At 38.9% G+C, this 21614-nt stretch overlaps 1 protein-coding gene across 37 annotated transcripts in view; it reads left to right on the forward strand.

Moving 5' to 3' along the window:
- COL13A1 (collagen type XIII alpha 1 chain) overlaps positions 1-21242 on the forward strand; it is an 86883-nt gene extending 65641 nt beyond the window's left edge. For 21 of the 37 annotated variants that reach the window (XM_088669541.1, XM_088669550.1, XM_088669554.1 and 18 more), the window contains 7 exons: positions 4062-4097; positions 8034-8087; positions 8938-8991; positions 9599-9634; positions 12833-12919; positions 16061-16099; positions 20079-21242. In XM_088669541.1, coding sequence (XP_088525667.1) covers positions 4062-4097; positions 8034-8087; positions 8938-8991; positions 9599-9634; positions 12833-12919; positions 16061-16099; positions 20079-20108 — 336 coding nt within the window. In that variant the 3' untranslated portion in view covers positions 20109-21242. Of the gene's footprint in view, positions 1-4061; positions 4098-8033; positions 8088-8937; positions 8992-9598; positions 9635-11528; positions 12668-12832; positions 12920-13781; positions 13860-16060; positions 16100-17781; positions 18226-20078 lie in introns of those variants that run through there. The other 16 variants (XM_088669549.1, XM_088669562.1, XM_088669576.1 and 13 more) reach the window with 9 other exon arrangements.
- The last annotated feature ends 372 nt before the right edge of the window (positions 21243-21614 follow it).

The raw sequence follows: 21614 nt of genomic DNA on the forward strand, positions 1-21614 counted from the left end.
CAGATAACCAATTTCCTCTCTTAAATATGGACTAAATGACACAGTCAGCCCACACATACCCTTTTTGTCTTCCTGCACTGCAGTTTGCTAATGGCAAATGGGCGCTTTGAAGATTTCATCCCAAGCCATGGTTCCAGTTTCTGGATTGCAATAGGGCATGCTGTTTGTTGCTCAATCCATAGGACATCTGTAGCTTTGTGTGTCCACCCACCATAGGGCACTCTTTTCCAGAGGCAACCTGCAAACCTAGGCCAGAAAGAAAGAGGGGGCTACAAACTCCCTGGTCATTTATTTATGCAGAACCTACAGTTATGAAGTTCAAGGGAATGTTATCGTGGACACTTAACCACCTTTTTACGGGAGTATTGATGTCAGCTAGCACAGGGTAGGCAGAGAGTAGAAAACAGCTGAAGCCACCGAGTGGCAACTGGGAGGAATGGGGACTTCACCCAACCAGAGATTGTTGCTTGATCATTGCAAAATAAAACGCTGAGTGTTCAATCACTTAATATATACTGTCACATTAATTCTTACAAGCCAGTAAGGCAAGTCAGTATCTTTATCCCCATTTTCCAGAGCATGAGAGTTAATGTGTTATCTAAAGCTGCTTAGTAAGTTTACAGCTGAAATGAAATTTGAATTGGGGACCTTTGGCTTACAGCTCACATGCTGGGATCAACACCACAAAATACACTGGATAGAAAAGTGGCAACTAGGCCACAGGGTCCTGATCTTGGCAACGTCCAGCTGCCTGTGGCAGAAGTTGGAAACTAGAGGCCCATGTGCTTGCAGTAGAGATGGACCAGTGCCATATCTCACCATGCAGCTGCCCTGTTTATACAACCTCACTGATATTCTCAGGATTGCATGTGCTTTTCCTTCCCTACCACCTGTGCAAGTCATCAATGAGTGATAGTGAAGCAATGCAAAATGGATGGCAACTTGGTTAGATAAGCATGAGCTGGATCAGCTGGCAGATCAAAAAGGAGAATTCTGATATCTGTATCTGGGCCTTGGGCCATATGGGCAGCATCTCAATTTTAGTGGATTTCCATGGCATTCAGACATCAAAACCAAATGGATAAGGACAGGTCTTGTTATTCAGAAACTAACCTGAACTATCTTTATAGTTCTCTAGACTTCAGCTGTGTGATTGTTTGGCTGATGGTTTGCTGGTCTTTGTTTAAATAGGTTGCTGTAATGACATGATTTTAACATAATTTTTAAAGCAGGGCAGAAGCACTAAACAATTTAAAAAACTAAGAAAATGGAAACTCACTCGGAGAGTTCCAAAATGTTGCCAACAGAATGCAAGACATAACAAACATGGCAATTTTTTCAGGACCAATTTAAAGGCGGATTATTATTATTTTTAAAAAATCTAAACTTTTGAACTTAACACAGAGAGTTTAAACAAGACTGGAGAAGAAATACCCAAGTCAACCATACTGCATTTGCTAATAAATGTACATAGCAGAACATTGCTTCCTATTCATAGATCTTAAAGGCTGGTTTTGATGTATAATATTATATCATTTAGTTTCGTTTGTACGATGGTTTATATATCCTAGCTGTGACACAACCGGCTAGTGGTTCCTGCTGTATATGTTCATCCCTACCTGTAACAAAAGCTCTGTATCCAGTCACTTCAATGAAGTCCAGGAGAAAATTGGAATGTGCCTGAACATTGGTTGCTTGAGTGGGAGTCTGTTCTGTACACATGGATCTCCTTTGTTGGATAAGAACAACAATGTGCATTCATAGAGTTTTGAGTTAGCTAAATGAATGCATCACCAGATTAACTGAGGGGGGCGGGGGGCGCTGTGGGTTAAACCACAGAGCCTAGGGCTTGCTGATCAGAAGGTCAGCGATTCGAATCCCTGTGACGGGGTGAGCTCCCGTTGCTTGGTCCCAGCTCCTGCCAACCTAGCAGTTCGAAAGCACGTCAAAGTGCAAGTAGATAAATAGGTACCACTACAGCGGGAAGGTAAAGCGCATTTCCGTGTGCTGCTCTGGTTCACCAGAAGTGGCTTTGTCATGCTGGCCACATGACCCGGAAGCTGTACGCCAGCTCCCTTGGCCAATAATGCGGGATGAGCACCGCAACCCCAGAGTCGGTCACGACTGGACCTAATGGTCAGGGGTCCCTTTACCTTAATTTTTCAAGACATATGTACCATTGTCCTTGCACATTATCCCATTAGATATGTGTCAGTTTCAAAGTCTCTTATGTACCCCTAGCAGAGGATGAGGTGTGTGCATATGAAGATTCAGCACCATTACATGAGAAAATACTGCAACAAATATAGCCAAATTCCAATGCGTATAGAAAGAGGTGATGTCAAATGCATCATGCTACCACCTTTCAAAGAGCTGAGAGTACAGAAGATGTTGTACAGGAACTGGTCATAATTTCTTTACACTGGCGCTCTCTTGCTGAAAAATTTCTCTTTCGGGGTCATATCATGATACTCTTTAGAGTGTATCTGTGGAAGAAAGCAGATTACAAAAACACACAAAACAGTTTCAGTTACTAGAGCTTAGAGTCACCCAGTGAAATTGATTTATGGTAGGTTCAGGAAAGCCAAAAGAAAGTACTTCACAAGACACATAATACAGAATTCACTAACTTGGCTAGATTTAAAAAAAAATTAGAAAAATTCCATTGACAGAAATTACCTGTGATAGCTAAATGGATTCTGTGTTCAGAGGCCGTGTATCTTCTGCAGGTATTGTGTTAAGTGTGTTTGTTAATTCAGTCAGCCTGTCTAGATTTAAACAGTGCCCATCTTTCTTTGTATTCTCTCTCTTGCTTGAAGAACCTAATAAATCACCAATGATCATGGTTTAACTTGCATCTCAACCAACCAGTCTCTTCCTTCGAGTTGTTTTAAAAAAGAAGAAGAAGAAGAAGCCCATCAGAAATTGGCAGCTTAACAAATTTATGTGCTTGATCATTCACAGTTCACAGTCTCTCCTATCTAGCTAATATAATCAGTCTTATTGCACATTTCACTTGCTGGGTTAGAAACAACAGACATAAGCTGGTTACTATTTGAATACCTGAATGAGAATGCAGCCTATGTGCACAACATGCAGTATCAGTAACTTGTTTATGTATGACTAGAGCTTGGGGATGGGCAGATCTGTCAATTTCCCCCCCTGTCCATTTCTCATTTTTCCAGACTTGCGTTTTACAATTTATTTATTTATTTTTAAAGGAATTAAAAGTCCACATGAAAATCTATGTGCATTTTTGTGAACATTTCTCCTGATATATGCATTTTTGTGCACAATTTTGCCTAGTATCAGCATTTTAGCAAGCAGTTTCCTCCTTAACAACACATTTTTGTATGCAATCTTTTGGTTGAAGAATTGCACTGCAAAATTCTGAAAAGTATGAATTTCAAAGCCGAGCTATATTTCTGTTTCTGTTAAGTACAGCTTTGGGAAGGTTGCATTGGAATGCAAACTGAACCAGTTCCCCCCACATCCCTACTAATGTCTTACCGTACCTATCCTTCACAATGACATCCCAAGGTTGGTTGCCACCATCTAAAAATGCACTGCTGAAAACACATTAAAATCAGGACAATAGGGTAGATATACAGGGTGAGGTATATCTCTCACAGGTGTGGGATAGAGGCCAAGGTAAAGAGCTGTGCCTTAATCAGATGCGACAGTAAAGGTGCTGGGATTCAAAGCAACTCCCCCTGATGACCTAAGGATTGTCATCAGCTCTGCTGTTACCATCGCAACCTCAGCCATAGAGCATGAGACAGCAGCGATGCTCTCCCAAAGCTAGGCCTATTTATTCTGGCATGCTGGTGTGCTGCATTCTCACCGGCAACCTAAAGCTATCAGGCCATGTTACATTCAGTGTCTTGTTTTTTGTTGGTTTCCTTGTAAGTGCCATCACCTGTCCCTGAGATCCAAGTTTTGTTGTTTTATTGTGAGCATATGTTTGTCTCCAGTCGCTGCTTCACTCACCTCTCCCTTCCCCTCCTCACCCTCCCTTCCTCCTTGCCTTTTGTTTTGTTAACCCTTCCTTGTCTGTCCAGGGTGCTTCAGGTTTAGACGGCAGGCCTGGCCCACCGGTGAGTTCCATTTCTCTCTTACCCTACATTCCTATCCCCTAATGCTGTGGTTTGTCTTCTTTGTCCTGCCACAACCGCGTATCTGTATCATTGTCCTTCCAAAAAGCTGAGACATAACAAATGCAGCTGCTACATTTTGATGCCAAACAACCATATAGCTGTAATTCACATCGTTACACATTTCCACAGGTCTGGGAATTTAGTCCTAAAGATAACCTGGTTTTATTTTATTTACTTGTAATATTTTGTAAAATATAAATGAAATTTTTGCATGGATCCATTATTAATGTTATGTACTTCTGTCTCTCAAATTGTCAGTCGTCAACTGTCTTCTTTTCTCTCCCCATGGAAAGCTTGCTTAAAGCATCTCCTTCCACTTTTCTCAACCATAGTAATGCTTTGTAAATGTCTTATGTGAGCAAAAGGCACTCTATTGCATTTTTATTTCAAACACATTCAAGCAATGCATTGCAACCAATTTCTTGTTCTGATCTCACTATAGCCTAGGATGCTTGTCATATGCGCATGAGACATGGGAATAAGACTTAGGGGCTCATTCACACTTTTGCTTGACCTGTATTTTGGTCATATTGTTTGCCAATTAATTTCCCCAGGTCTGAGAGCTTTTCTCATTATCTTGTGGCTGTGCCTTGCAAAAATCCAGTCTTGCCTGTTGAATCAAATCTTATAAGATGCAAAGAAAATCCAAAGAAAGATTTTGCTTAACCAAACTTCAGTGGGTAAGATCAGATTTTTGCAAGGCACAGCTACAGAACAAGAAGAAAAGCTCTTGGACCCAGGAGAATTAATTGGTACACAATATGATCAAAATACAGGGCAAGTAAAAATATGGATGAACCATTATTTTAGGAACAGTGTATTGAAACATGTCAAAGTGGGAAATTCTGGAGCATGATCCACGAAGAAATAAAGAAAATACTAAGACTATCATATAGTAAAAGGCCAGAGGCATTCCTCTTAGGAATATTAAATGGCGATATCCCAAAAGACAAAATTTAAATTTTTCTTATATGCGACGTCTGCAGCAAGAAATCTGGTGGCTAAGTACGGTATTAGAAAGGGAATCAGTTACCCACTAGGGGAGAATGGTTATGTAAGCTTTCAGAATATTTAGAGTTAGCCAAATTGAGATATAATAAGACAAAAACCAAAGAGTGAAGTGAAAAAGGAATGAGAGTGCCTAAACGAATACCTTAAAAGTCAAGGTTTGAGGACAGAAATCTGGCTGAGTTTGGAATAACCTTGTGAAGTGAAAGGATAAGAAAGAGGGATTTACATCTAGATATTAGGATTGAGATAAGGGAAAACAGGAAGATACAATGAGAGGTAAAGGATGTGCTGTGGGATTGGTGGAAGTCAATTTTTGTTTTTAGTGTTTATATTATTAATTTGAAAGATTTGGATTTGTTTTTCATATGCTTGTTTTTGTGTTTTGTGTATTGACATTTTTCGGTTTTTTCTTTTATTGTTGTGTGGAAAATACTAATAAAACTTAAAGTACTACCGTGTTTCTCATATTATAAGACATGTCTTATATTTATTTTTTCCTCAAAAAAACACACTATGGCTTATTTTCAAGGGATGTCTTATTTTTTTCCTCCTCCTCCTGCCGTGGCCGGCATTGCTGCTGCTCCTATCACTATGTCTTATTTTCGGGGTATGGCTTATATTCCTTGAATGCTTAAAAATCCTGCTATGGCTTATTTTATGGGGATGCCTTAAAATATGAGAAACAGGGTATTAAAAAAATACAAAGGGGGCCTTCATATCTACTCCGTGATCTACTTGGATCCATCCCTATCTAAAGTAGACAATGCTCTTGAGTTTGTTGGTCCCAGGAGGCTAATAGCTTAACAGCAGCTTCCATAATAAGGGTCTTGAGTTCTCTTCCTGTATTAGCTTAGGTCATTTCAGCCAGTTCACACAGCCATCAGTCCTTGGATAACAGTTCCTGACTCATTTGCTCACGTTCATGTAGGAAATCTGAAACTGAACTATAATAAATATGGACTCTTTGGTTTGTGTGACTTGCTTTCATCTTTTGGGGATACGTGATAATGAAAGCAATAGAGAGGTTATCATTTTTGCAATGCAAGAGACTGTGAAGGTATCAGAATGCTTGTGAGGTATGGCTAGATATGCTGTAACCTGTGACGAAGCTGACTAGGCTTGTTTAGAATTCACAATATTGAGTTAACCACCTATGAATTCTGCCAGCCAACTCTTCATGCTGAAAGACAGAATAACTATACTAACCCATTTTACAAAGGACCTCCTTGTATTGCAAATGGGCAGCTATTTCCATTAGGTCTTCATATTGTGTCACAGACTCCATAATTTTGATTTCTGTGAAATCACAATGGAACCTCCAGTGCCAAGTTGTTGTAGCAGGTTGTACTGCTCGTTTTGTATTTAAAAACTAGATTTCTTTATGTATACTTGAATTTACAGAGCAATACCTAGGACTGAGGGGGATCAATGTGATGTTATGTTAAACTTACAATTGTGCAGCTACAGAGCTACATTTCCCATAGTTCCCTGGAAAGACGGATTGAGTGTTAATTTGACTGTATAAACTGATCCAGAAGCTAGATTGTGCATGGATGTATTTGATTCATAAACTCAATAAAATTTTGGTAGGACTTGGCTATAAAAGGGGAAATGCTTTTGAAGGCACTTCCAGATGGGGGCTTTATGTTACACAACGATTAAGGTCCAGGTTTTCTGTGCGCGCAGTTGGCGCACAACCATCCACACACTTGTTTTTCACATGCATTCTGCTGTTCCCCAGCCACATTAGTGGGAGGTCCTTGATTGGTGGGAAACATCTGTTTCCATGTTTGTGTGTGTTTTTAAAAATACATTATTTAGCTCTATATAGAAATTATGATAAAGAGGTCTTGCACAAAATCTGTGGTTTGTTTCTTCTTAAAGAGAAGTTCTGATCTATGTACTGTGATTACAGTCTCCAAGGTAATCCCCCACTTGTGATGAGATCTTTAGGGAATAGCTTTTCCAAACTAGATTGTTTGGATTGGTGGAACCAGGCAGGCTTGTGCGCTGAAAATACAATGGCTAGGTTGTGCTCAGGTGAGGAGCAAGTGGAAGCAGGGATGTGGCAATGGGGACTATTATCACATCACCACACATGCGATTAACTATTCATTAAATAAATAAATAACATCCACAAGCCTATGGTGACCACAGATGTGTAACATGTTATTTGTTACTTAACGGGTTTTCTGCAATAAGAGAAATGTAAAACAATACAGTATGTGGGTAGGTATGTTGATAACATCATCATCATGTGGACAGTGCAAAAAAACAAACAAAACCTGAGCGCATGAGCAGCACTGACTCACAATAAGCCTCTGTCTCATCTAGAAGCACCCGGAGCGAAAACCAAAACACACCATTCTCTGCCCCACTGAAGTTAAATTCAAATGGCAGCTAAGGACTTGAAAACGAACAAGACCTTCTCATGTTCTCTATTATATTACTGTACATTTGCATTACTGCCTGTGGCATGGTGATCTGTCAACCTGCATGATGAGCTGCCTATGTAAAAAGTGATGCAAACTTTACTTTCTCCTACCCTACCCAAGCACTTTTTAAAGGCTTTAAGTATGAATGTGCATTGCCCCCCTTTTCTTACAGCTTTTAGCTTTGTTGATGATTGTAAAGGAATAAATAATGTTTCAGGAAATGTCTTTGATATTTTTTATCAGCTCAACTTCTTCAGCTCAGATGTGGTTCTGCTTTGTATATACAATAATGATGGTCATCAACTTTAAAAGCTGTAGTATTTAAGTGTATACCTGAATAATCAAAAACTCCTCTTTTTTCATGCTCTTGTCCAGTTTGAAATATGTTGAGTAAATGGCTTCATGGACTTATTTCTCCCTAAAATTTCAGGGTACTCCGGGACCAGTTGGAGTTCCAGGACCAGCAGGACCAAAAGGAGAGAGGGTGAGCAACCTATAGCAAACAGGTCCATATACCAGCCGTCCGTTACAAGTCCAATACATCTTAAATGCAGCAAATTTTATTTTTCTGATATTATAAGTAATGCTTCCTAATGGATGGTGGGACGCAGGTGGTGCTGTGGTCTAAACCACTGAGCCTCTTGGGCTTGCTGATTGGAAGATTGGCAGTTTGAATCCCCGCAATGGAGTGAGCTCCCGTTGCTCTGTCCCAGCTCCTGCCAACCTAGCAGTTCAAAAGCACACTAGTGCAAGTAAATAGGTACCACTGTGGCAGGAAAGTAAACAGTGTTTCCGTGCACTCTGCCTTCCATCACGGTGTTCCATTGTGCCAGAAGAGGTTTAGTCATGCTGGCCACATGACCTGGAAAGCTGTCTGTGGACAGACGCGACTCCCTCGGCCTGAAAAGCGAGATGAGCACCACAACTCCATAGTCACCTTTGACTGGACTTAACTGTCCAGAGGTCATTTACTTTACCTAATGGGTATTTCCACTGTCTCTTTTTCACTTCTAATGTGTTTTATTATGTGAACATGTTACCTTTTCAGAGATAAAAAGTAAAATGAATGTTTATTTAACACTATTCTGTTGCTAGTCAGCAAAATACAGTTTAACCTACACTTTGGGGACCCTTTTGCAGGGATGGAGGTGGAAATCTCTCCAATTTCACGTCAGCTTGAGAAAAAGTTATGTGAAACTGAAAATACAATTCTGTTGCCTAAGGCTCAGAAGTAACTTGCTACTATAAAAGATATAGTATTGGTCTACCGTCTCTGTGCCTGCAGTACTCTTTCAAAATCAGGAAATACTTCTGTCTTCCTAAATTCATTTTAGGGCAATAAAGGAGACCCTGGAACAGCAGGACCAATAGGACCAGCAGGACTTCCTGTAAGTATAGAGTATTTTTTCTTCTTTCTCCACCTCACTTTCCCCATGAAATTCACTTTAATAATTCTACTGCACGAGAATATAGACCTTCTGCTGCAGTTACTTTAGTAAAGCTAAATGCTTTTAAATTTCTCCATAAGTAAAAAAAGGTATGATAAATTTTCTGTCTAGTTCGAAGGTGGCTAATTCCTAGCCTGGGGGCTGGATCAGATTCCACAAGCAATTTTTTTGCCACTCCCCAAAGGCTTCACCAACTTTGGTGTAAGAACAGCAGGGGAAATAATTAGGCAAATGAATGGGATGAATAGAGAGGTTAAGATGTCTCCAACCCGCCCAGTGACCTAAAAGCAATTCGTATCTTTTCCACCTCAGTCGTCAGATTTATCACTTTGTGAGCAAGGTTGTAGCTCAAAGGTGATGTATGTGGTTCTCCTCACCTCCCTATTTTATCCCAACAACCCTGTGAAGTAGGTTTGGCTGAGAGACAATGACTGGTCCAATGTCACCCAGTGAGCTTCATGGCCGAGTGGGGATTCAAACACTAAGCAGGGTACCACACTGGCTTTAAAATGAATAACTTCTTTAAACATTCATACCTATATTATAGGGTTCACAAGGCTCACCAGGTGAAAAAGGAAACCGGGTAAGTCTTAAATTATGGCTCTTTCACTATTAAGGCCTTTAAGAAATGGTGGAATGATTAAATTTGTGAGGACATCAAAAGGGATAAGGTAAAATCTAACTGCCTAATAAAGTATAACCCAAAAACTTATCATCTTTTTTTGTTACCTGGCTGCTAGCAATAATAGAACCAAAGTTCAAAATAATTCTCATGAAACGCTTGGGAAATCTTAAAATAAAGTTGTGATACAATACTTGATGAAGTAATGAGATGATAAGTCTTCACAGCACATCACAGTCATGGTGAGCGTTACCTCTTAGTTTACGACTTCTCCAAGGCTGCTGTTGCGTAGAGTACTTAATCATTCCACCTCTGCTTTTATTTCAATAACTTCCTTTTGATTAAAAAATAAATAAAATGTAGTTATTATTCGGATCACTCTATCAAGCAAGTTCCTGAGACTTTTTCAGTTGGTTTTAACTTTGGATAAAATGTTTAGAACAGTCTTGGTTAACTAAAACTGAAAATTCAGAAACCACTTCGGGCTGGGTTTCTGTACCAAAAAGTTTATTGGCAGATGAGAACTGTCATAGACTGCAAAATAAAAAAATTCTTTCAGTAGCACCTTAAAGACCAACTAAGTTTTTATTTTAGTATGAGCTTTCGTGTGCATGCACACTTCTTCAGATACTTCAGATACGAAAGCTCATACCAAAATAAAAACTTAGTTGGTCTTTAAGGTGCTACTGAAAGAATTTTTTTATTTTGCTTTGACTCAGACCAACACGGCTACCTACCTGTAACTGTCATAGACTGATGAGTGAACCTTCTGCGCAGTTAGACAGAGTCATCAAGAAGAGACAGCTTTGTTTCTGAATTGCTTGTAATAAAGCTCTGGGAAAATTCTCAGTGCCATTCATAATTCTGAAACCATTTAAAGAGAATAGAGATCCAAAGCACCATGCAGGAGTATGTTTTGCAAAACTGCAACAAATACTTTGAAATCACAATACGGGGTGTGGGAGATGAGTTAGAGTGAGCAGGAACAGTGCACACACAAATCCTGCATAAGTATCCATTTAGTCATTAAGAAATGAAGAATCCTTACATATATCATTAGCAGACACTTTATGACTAATTGCTGTTTTGGAAACATTTCTTGAGTCTGGTATGAAATGTGTGGTGCTATGGATGTAAAACAGTCAAGGGAAGCCTGTTATTTAACTTGCAGCATGATTTGGCAACGGAATACTCTGTGCAGCAGTTGCGGAAATTATCTTTCCAAACTAGATGTGCTGGTAGCACAACCCAATATTGGTTGTGTTATGCTGTATGTTGACAAAGCGGAAAAGGGGCTGATTTAAAGCACAGGAGGAGAGGGCAGGAGATTGCTGACCCCTTACCCTGCCCCTCCCACTCCACCTGCTTCTTTCCAGCTGTTTTTATCCTAGCAGGATTACATCCAGCCTAGGAGTCGTCCTGGCTGAAAAAGAGCTAAAAATACATAATTTGGGTGGGGTGTATAGAGAACAGGAGGTTCTCCTGCCTGCCCCTAATGTGCTTTTAAGTCTCACCCCAAGTCCTGTTTTATAGGGATCCAGTGGCAGGCCTGATTCTGGCCCATGAATCTAATGCTGCCCCCCCCCAATGCAGCTTGGTCCTTCTTTTCTGCTAATCAGTCCCATTGGCTCTTGTGATATACCATAGGGGTATATCTCCCAGAAAGAGCAGTCAAGAAAATAGAGGTGCAATGTTATAACAGTTCATGGGAATGGAGTGTGCTCATTTGGACAAACCAGCTGAAAAGGTGCCAATGCTTATTCTGTGCATTAAACTTGAATTTGTTATTTCAACTGTTTTTTCTTCTTCTCCTGTCTTTGTGTGGTTTGCGTGTGTGTGTTCCTTGCTTCTACAGGTCTACCTTTGTCCCCCTTATCCCTTCCTGCTCTTCTGCCTTTTCTCCCGGATCCTTCCTTCTCTTCCTGCCGCAACCCAGTCTGCATTTTCTCCTGGATTATCCTCCCTCTAAGCCAGCGTTTGATCCTGGGTGACCTCTCCTTTCCCATCCATTTTTCCTGCCAGTTTATTTTTGTTTTATTAAAACAAACAAACACCAAACCCATTTATTTCCCTTAAAAAATATACCCACTCTGCCTGATTTTATGTCGTCTCCTTGCGCCACCTAATCCTTATACCAGTTACTAAATGAAACTCCCTCTGCAGCAATCCCACTTACATCCTACATCCACAAGCACTTATCAAAATGTTTTCCTCTTTTGTATGTTGCTGATTTTTGTAAATTGGCTTGGAAAGATTTCATAATTTTGTTGTCTTTCTGACTATTGGTCCTTGGCTTGATGTTGGCATTATTCATTCAAGGTGACTTTGCACCATTGTTCAGAGAGGTAGCATGAGGCCAATGGTTTCCATTTTTATCCCTTTGAGGGTCTATTTTAAGAACTTAAGTAGTACAGAGCATTTTTACAAGAATTTGCCAATGTTCTCCTGTTAAATAAAAAAACATGGTTGAGCCAGCTGATTATCAGTTAAAATACGTGATTTTTAAACAGAAGTGTGTCTTCCTAGGTTTATTTTAAAAAATAATACAGAACTTCAGCTAGATTATGGTTTTTTTCCAAAATTAGTCATTGGAAAAGAAGTGTAATGATCCCCACCACTCATTTTACTTTTATTGTCCGCTTGGATATTGTAGGTCAGAATTCCCCACTGAGCTCAATGGGATTACTTCTGAGCAAATGTGAGGAGCTGTTGTTCCCAATGCTAACTATTCTAAAACATTTTAGGAGGAACACTGATTATTTATTTATTTAATGAATCAATCAATCAATCAATCAATCAATCAAAAGGCCATGACAAAACAATACAAACGCTGCCAGGAAAAAATAATAATTATATAACTATATAACTGTATGTATAAAGCAGAGCCACTGCATGAAAATGGAAGACAAACACCTTGCTATTGTTTAAATTTGAGGTTTTAATAATACAAAATACACATACAGTACATTTAAACATAAAATGCCAAAGCCAGCCAAAAAAAAAAAATCACGAAGAATGTTAAATGAAAAAGAAAATCAACCTTTTGAAGTTAATTGTTTTTACATTACAGTATTTTGTTTTTGTTTATGAGACACTGACTTGAAATGGATAATCCTAAATCTTTTATGTATCTTTTTTTTAATAAACTATTATTTGCAGGGGGAAAGGGGCAAGAAAGGCTCTAGGGGGCCTAAAGGGGATAAGGGAGACCAAGGAGCACCTGGATTAGATGCACCCTGCCCATTGGTATGTTGTGTTTTATAAGGCACATTGTTTTATATTTTAAGCCACTGGGGAAGAAAGAAGGACAAGAGGCAATGACACCACAATGCAGTAACGTCTTGAATCAATGTCTTTTTTAAAAAAGAGGGGAGCTCTGCCATGCCTACTGAAGTGAAAAAGAAAGCTAGAGCAAGTCCTGGCTGTGTAAAACTTGTCCAGTTGAAAAAGCAATACTACTTAAAACTTCTAGATTCACTGCTACAGCTTCTTCCATAGACTCAAGGTCAATTCATACATGTGCGTTCACTCATTCACTTGATGACTTGCTGCTGAATTAACTCAAATGAAACGTGTTATGAGGCAATGTGAAAACTCTGTGATCTCATCTACAGGGGTTTGTAAAGGGTCATAACTTTACATTACAATCATCAAGTGAATGTGCATGTGTGAAGAGGGCCGGAGTAAAAGTGAAATCTAAAAGTGCCTTCTTCCTTCGCCCACTTTGGAGATGAGCAAATGTTGTATCAGAAAGATGTTGCAGCTGATTGTGATGCAAGGTACTCAGTTTATGACACCCAGTGAAAACCAGACATCTAGTCCAAAGAAAAAGGAGAAAGTTCTTGACATTGAGCCACTTACTCCCCCCCCCTTGTCTAGCTCTACAGCATTCTCTAATCTTCTCCATTTAAAACTAATATCTTCTGATTATTTCAGAATACATTTTTTTTTAAAAAAATCTATCATTGTATGCCATTGTACATAAAAACACTGGGACTATAACCTGAGTGCCTTTGAGTACATCATTGTTCTACTGAGTTTCTCCACCCATAAAATGGAGATTATCTGCACTGACTAAAGTAATTCTAGTGGTTGATTTCACGAACAGGGACTTCGAGGTTTTAAAGGCGAGAAGGGTGAGCCGGGGTTACCAGGGCTGGACGGGCTGGATGCCCCTTGCCCATTGGTATGGTGTTACCTTCCCTTTCCTGCATGTTTCAGATTGCTTTTCCTTCCTCCCTTTATTGCAAGACCCTTTCCATATCCCCTCCCTTTCTCCCAAATGCTTGATGTCCATTGACACCCATAACAGCTTTTGGAGTGAGACCGGTTGCTACTACCATTTTCCTGCAATATATGAGGATAAATATGCTGGTTTAAGGAACATAAAGTTGATCGCTCATATCTGCTTTACTTCAACTTTCATGATCTTACAAATATCTCACACCACATAAAAGAGCGTCTAATTCACATATATAAACTGTGACCCTTTCACAGATCTTGCTATTCGCCACGTCACCCTGCCTTCCCACTTCTGTCTTGCAACACACCTATTTCATATCCTCTATTTCAGAATTACAGGTTTCCCATGTATCATGGCAAAAGACTATGCATAGTTCTTTCTTTTTTTATTCTGAATTTGTAATTTGCTCATTTGTAATCCGTTCCTTGAAGATTTCAGGAGTCAGGTTATTGACTGGGACCACAAGGTCTGAATGTTACACTGATTCTGTCCCAAATGCACCAGCTACCAAATAATGTCCAGGCTCAGTTCAAAGTGCTGTTTTTGTTCTTTAAAGAGAATCACCAGATGAACCAGCCCATACCCTGTAGTCTTCATCGGAGGCTCTTCTCTATATGCCCCACCCAAGGAAGGTGCAGAAAGTTAGCCACACAATAATGGATCTTTTCAGTGTTTCCCCCCCCCCCCCGTGGAATCGACCACATTCATTACTGCTCTGATACACTACATGGATACGAACTCCTACTCTGATACACTACATGGATACGAACACACACACAAAATCTTGTGAAAAGTCAAACTGATGCCATATTCTTAAAACAAAGCAAGAAACCCAATGTTAAAATATGCTTTCTGCTTCAAGCATGAAAAAACCTTACTTTTTAACTTGTCACTCTGCTGCTATAGTTCCTGGACTGCTCTGTATTCTAAGAGCATGTATGAAGTCCATGCTTTTCAAGTGTGATATGCCTAATTTCTGCTTTTTACTAATGAATATGCTTCCTTCTGCCTCCCAGCCTCTGCAAAACAAACACACTTCATGACCACATCCTTCTGTTGATCCCCTCAATTGTAACTCCTATTCCCTAACTTTGGATTTTACATCCATTATATAATTCATTCCTGCCAATGGGACCATTGTACCAATGGGAACTTCTTCATTCATTGTTAATGGATCTTCAGTTATTGCATTTTGCAGTTGTATGTACCAGTGAAAAGACGTACTGTCAGGAGAGTGTCTGCATTAAGAATAATAGGTTTAGAAAACATAGTTATTTCAGTGTCAAATGATCATTAATTTATCATACTTCTTGCCACTATATTTCAAGATTGCCATAATCAAAAAGGTATTATTTCTCATGTGAAATCTCTATTTAGAAAGCATATTAGTTGTCAGAGGAACAAACCAGTCATAATTCTGCCTGAGGTTTGATCAATCCACAAGTCTGACCAGCTCTTTGTTTTAATAGGTTTGTGTGTTTGTATAAATGTATATGTATATATATATATCAAACATACACGTTAAAATACTGGAATGACTAATGGGTAATCCAATTAGAAATCTGGGTGACAGGAATACGGCTTGCTGCACACATTTGATAGTATTAGGGGACACACTGGGACTTTCCTTTAAACTGGCTCCCCTCATATAATCATGGCTTGGTGAGCACAGCCTTGCTGGAGAAAATTATTCTACTTGTGCTTACAGATATTTTAAATAATAGGTGCACACACAGCTTGCAAATCACTAAAAAACAGGAGAGCTTCGGGGTCCTCCTAAACCAGTCAGTAGTAGCTGCACATTTAGAGAGTAATTTATGAACCATAGAAATCAGTGACAAAACTTCCATAAGTTTTAATGGATCTGGATTCCACACTTATTGGACAGTAAACTGATTGTATGGAAAGACCCAACATGAAATTGCTTGCAAGATTCTGATTTGGAACATGTGGGCCTGCTATTATATGCAGAAGCAGCCCTCCTGTACCAAACATGTTTATTCACTCTATGGCTAAGCAAGGGGTATTACATTGGGATATTTCATCTAAACAGATTTTAAATTTTGAATATTCTCTGCAGCTATATTATTTATTTCCTCTCCTGATTTATTTTAGTCTTTTGCTTAAATCATTCTTTGTTATAGGGGGAAGATGGCTTGCCAGTTCAAGGATGCTGGAATAAGGTAAATTGACCTTAAAATATGGCATGATTCTGATATGTGCTGCTTCTGCATGGTATAACTATAACAGAAAAGCATGAAGGGTTGGCCATAGCACACTTCTGTCCCAATTCAAAAACGTCTATATGATAGGTACTATTTTATTGTTCAAATATATGAAAATAAGATGAATACATGGGTAATGTATCTTTTATAAATCAGACCAAACCAAACACATTAGCAATTTACTATGCTGTAAGCCGCCCATACTAGGTAATAATAATAATAATAATAATAATAATAATAATAATAATAATATCAAATCATAAACTGTATGCCAATATTTTAAGAGCCTAAGTGGACATGACGCTAAACACATCATTAGCAAACATCTCTGTATGCTGTCTTTCTTTTAATGCAGAGCAGGCACAGGAGGGAAGTGCTGCAATGAGAACTTTCCTTCTGGGGTCAAAAACAGCAGGAAGGGATTGTCTTTTGGGGGGCCCATGATAGAGGAAATTTAAACCTATCACCATGTACTGTGGTCCTGACAAAAATCACCCCAAGTCCGCTATTCTTTTTATTTTAATCCACATACCTGCTTACTAATGATGTGTTTGATGACATGTCTAGTTTGGTCCTTAGAAGTCAGAATTTGACATTCATGAGAATGTTAGACTTATTTAACAACTCACTTCTGTTATTCAAACAGACACTTTCATAATTAAACATCCAATACTTTTAAAATTAGGATTTAAACCACTTGGTAACAAGAGTCTGTAATTTGTACTGAGGTTACATATGTATTGGACTCTCTGTGAAGTACTGTATTTGTGAACCTTTATGCATTCAGAAGTATGCTATATGGCTGAATCTAGCATTAAGATGCCCTAGTGCATCCATTGTAACAAAGTATCTCTCCATAAAGTTCATGATGTTATTAAGCTCTCACAAGATGTCTAGTACAGTATGATTACATCTTACATGCATTTAACTTGTGTAGTTTCAACTATAAGAGGTTGAAGGCCAGCTGGCTGAAATTCCACAAGTTAAATGCAAGCAAGGCAGAGAGCTTAGCAGCTTTTTGTGCCAGGTTTTCCTGGTGCAAAAAGAGCTTTTAAGTTCTCTGCCTTTCTTGTGTGGGCAATGCCCTCTGAGCACACCAGTCCTGGGATGCTCTTGCAAGATCTCACAGGGCTGTCCAAGTTCCTGAGATGTTGTGTGAGCATCCCTAACCTTCCAGAGCCAGCATGCTGAGTGGGCCTTGCCCAGCAAGCAAAGCAGAAAGCTTAAAAGCTCTGCAGATCATAAGACTGCCACTGATTAAAGTGGAATCCCAGTGAAGCATTTTGAACTCCAAACTGCAGACTGTGAATATAGAGGGAATAGGGCCAAATGGGTTGCAAATTTCTCCTAGTCAATTACAGTACTGAAGAATGCAAAATGAACAGGTCATTTCCCCAGGACTTCAGTTCCTAAGAAAAATGCCTGTCAACAAAGCTAGATGTTTTCATACTGATGAAACATGCAAAATCTCTCTTTTACATCAATAGGACTTCAACATGCTTAGCTTCGATTACATGCTAGATTATTTCCCTTGGATCATACTCACATAACAGTATACCTTCACAGCACATCTTCTCAACAGATAATCCCTTTCAAAATTATGTGTGATATTAACATAGTTTTATATTTTTCTTTTGCAGTGAAGATTCTAACTATGGACTGGCCTGTGTGTGTATGTGTGTTTGTGCATAGAATATTTATTTTTATACAGTGTTCTTTTTGGAAGTGCCAAAAGATAATGCATTTTTCAAATGATAAAGAGCTGCATATTTTTGTACAGAAAATGCTACTTTTCTCCTTTTTATCTGATTGTCAGTCATTTGTATCGTTATATGTATATTGATACTATGCTACTTGCATTGTGGAATACAGCTGCAATATTTGCATGATATTTGTGCACTCATACTAAGTGATACAGCTAAATAAGTTATTGCATTAAGGTGCCAGGAAGAATCACTCTATGTACATAGGAAGACCAACAAAGCCATTTGAAAATGAATGCAAGAACTTAAAATACTGTGGACTTTCATTATTAAAATGAAATGAAATTAACATTTGTAAAATAAATCATATATATATAATGGTATTTCATGGGAAAATTTAAGCCAACAAAGCAAGAAACAACAGGGATCACCTGTGTTCAACTCTATCGCCAGCAGAGGGCACCACTGATTAAATAACTAAATTTGTAGGAGAGTTTGTGGATAACAAAAACATGCACATACATAAAGCACTGATCTTCTAGAATCAGTTAAAGCAAAGGTTAACATTTTAATGAGGTAGTCATTGGTGGGAATAGCCGGCTTCCGATACACAACTAAGACTGCACAATCTTATACACCCATACAATAAGGAAGTTGGCCCCATTGAACTCAGTAGAAACCTCTAGCATTCATAACAACCCTTTTCAGTTCTTGGACATCTTTTAAAAGCTACTTTTAAAAGCTCTTTCCATGCATTGCTGCTCTTCAAATATTTCATTCTAAGGAGCATCAAATGTTATTGCACTAAGATGCATTTATTCAGCATTTCCGTTTGCCCCTGCACCCTGCAAGATCTCACAACCCAAACAACTGCTGTTTTCCTCTGGTTTTAACACGTTGCTTCTTGTCCTCACTTCAGTGCCAAACTAAAGGTAATGCAGGAGACTGAAATAATGAATTGTGGTCACTATTAATTAAAACACATGAACCCAAGAGACCCAGTGGTGGCCCTGACCCCAGGGGCCCCCAGGCTGCAGCTAATTTTTAAAATATATATACCGTATATAAACACAATCCATGAGAATGATCTCAAGGTCACATCTAGTTGTGCCCTCAGATCAGTGGTCAGTTAGGTTTCCTTTGACATTAACATATGATAGATTCTTAACTAAATATATGCTGACCACTTCACATAGAAGAAAGAGCAGCTTTCTGGTCAATCCACTGAAACCAAGACAAACCCACAGCAGGATGTGCTTTGGCTTGGTAGGCCATGAGGTGTGTGTGCCTCAGCTGAATATTTCCAATTATTTTCTCATTTTCCCATGACTCGTCATTCTTCTCCCTAACCTTCTAAATCTCTTCTGGCTTCTCAGCTTTTCTTGAACTTTAGTATGGAGAACATAGTACAAGTGAAGCCTTAAGCCCTGTGTAGATGACTGCTATGTATTTCTCTAGTCTTGGAAGCAGTACTAGAGTTATGTATACTATAGACACGGACCAGTATTTTAAAAGATGTCACTCAGGTCATGCACCATGCAAATTCCCCATCATGACTACCACCAATATCCACACTAAGGACAGATCTGCAACATACATTTAAAGCATACCCAACACACATTGAAAGAACATTACTTTCTCCAAAGAATCCTGGGAACTGTAGTTTAAAAGACAGAATTGTAGCACTGTGAAGGGGGAAACTACAGATCCTGGGATTTGGGGGGCGAGCTATGTGCTTTAAATGTGTTGGGTGGTCTTTAAATATATGGTGTATATCTGCCCCTGCTCTGCAGCTGACAATTCAAAATGTGCACTGCATCCCCATGATGCACCCCAAACGAATAATTATGAAACCCAACTCAGATTTAGTTCACTATCAGGGCACAACAGAAAACTAGACTGTTCCTGGTTTACAATGTCACTATTCTGAGTGGAGCAAAGGATTGTGCAACATTCCAGCTGCAGTCCACTCACATTATTTCAGAAAGGTGTGATAAAATCCCATCATTTTCAGAAAAGGGATGGCACAGGTGCAAAACCCAAAATAGCTAAGTGAAAAATACTTGCTGCTGGTGTAATCTAAGGATTATAAATGTTTTTGTTTCAATGGAGCCCAGTGGAACACAGATAAAATTAATTTGAGATTTTGCATAGTTTTAAGTACATGAGAGCAGTACTTTTACTAATATCTGAAAGGACATTTCTATATGAAATAATATATCTGTCACTTAAAGGGTCAAACTCCTTGGCTGATAGCCAAATAATGAAACAAGTAAGAGAGTGGAGATATTTGTGGAAGGCCTACAGTGGTGACAAGAACATCCTGCTTGAAGGTTTGCTGAAGATATTGAATGAGTTGCCTCCAAGGAGCACGGAAGTATTCTTGAGCCACGCGCACCAGAGTTTTGTTCCCGAACAGTGGACCTGGTGAGGCTACAGAAGGTGGATACCCCAGTGGTTTTTGCTCTCTCCTTCCAGAGGTCGGCACCAGTGCCAGATGTGAGAGAAACTGGCTTCTGTTTCATCATATTTCTTTTCATTCAATTCAGTCTGTTATGATAATAGGAGCCTTCGTCTGAAAATCTTGACATGTCATACAGCAGCTGATGTGAAGAAGAGCATTAGGACATAAGGCAACTTTCTGTGGTTGTTGCTTTTTTCAGAAGAGGGGCTATTTTTCTCATAATTCTAAGCAATAAACTTGAATATTGACTCTGAAAAGCAGCTCAGTGAAGATACAGCAACACTTTGCCATCTTTCCTGGTTGCCCAGTGATAAACATTCATTTACTCACATGATGATTCCATCCTTAACCTTTTCATGGCTTCTCTTCAAAAGCTACCGTTTATTTTTCTGCAAGAAAGTTATTATCCTTTTGGTGTACTAGAAGTTAATTTTAAATTTGATAAATGTTTGATTTCTTTTTTACATAATTTTAGTTCTACTCATTTTCAGACATTTTTCATACTAAAAACACATTTGTCATGAAGTATTTGCTGAAGTATTGTCATGAAGTATTGAACTCTGTTCAATTTCTCTAGATCCCCTTTTCAGTGGAACTACCCGTGCTAAAAACATAAGGGTACCGCTTTAACAGATTGTACAAGTTTATGGGACAAAAGATTGGGGGGGATATAACTTTCCAATAATCTGCTGTCAATTTTAATGACAATTCCCCCCCCCTTTTGAATTTTGATAGTTTGTTATATCATCTTAGTTAAGAAGTCTCAAGTGGATGCAATATAGTTCCAGTAACTTACTATTTTGTCAACTACGTTTAAAACTTCTACTGATTCCTCTACTGTACTCCATGTGTATTATTGTTAAATTGTTTTAAGTGTAGGTATCTCTGGGATGTCTTCTGTTGTGAAGACTTGTGCCAAAAATGCATTTACTGGTAGTTCATCTGTAATTTACTTGATTGTTTTTTTCCTTTTCTGAATGCTCCCTTATATCTTTGCCACTTATTAAGCCCAGGGCTGTAGCACAGTTAAATTGACCCAACAGCTCCTTGCATACAACACTTTTGCATACATTTGGGTTCCCTTATTCCTTTCACATGAGGCAATTCTGTATATACATCTGTTTACACATGCAGATCTGCATCCTACATTGCTGAAAATGGATTCATGCAGAAATATCATATTCACATAGGAGTGCCCACAAAGTTCTAGATGAGAACTGTCAAGAAACACTAAAACAGCAACAACCCATAAATTGTTAAGAAAACAGACATAATGATTGCTTGATTGCTGGATGCTTCTTTCACC

Source organism: Zootoca vivipara, chromosome 5, assembly GCF_965207765.1.
Source record: "Zootoca vivipara chromosome 5, rZooViv2.hap1.1, whole genome shotgun sequence".
Taxonomy (NCBI): domain Eukaryota; kingdom Metazoa; phylum Chordata; class Lepidosauria; order Squamata; family Lacertidae; genus Zootoca; species Zootoca vivipara.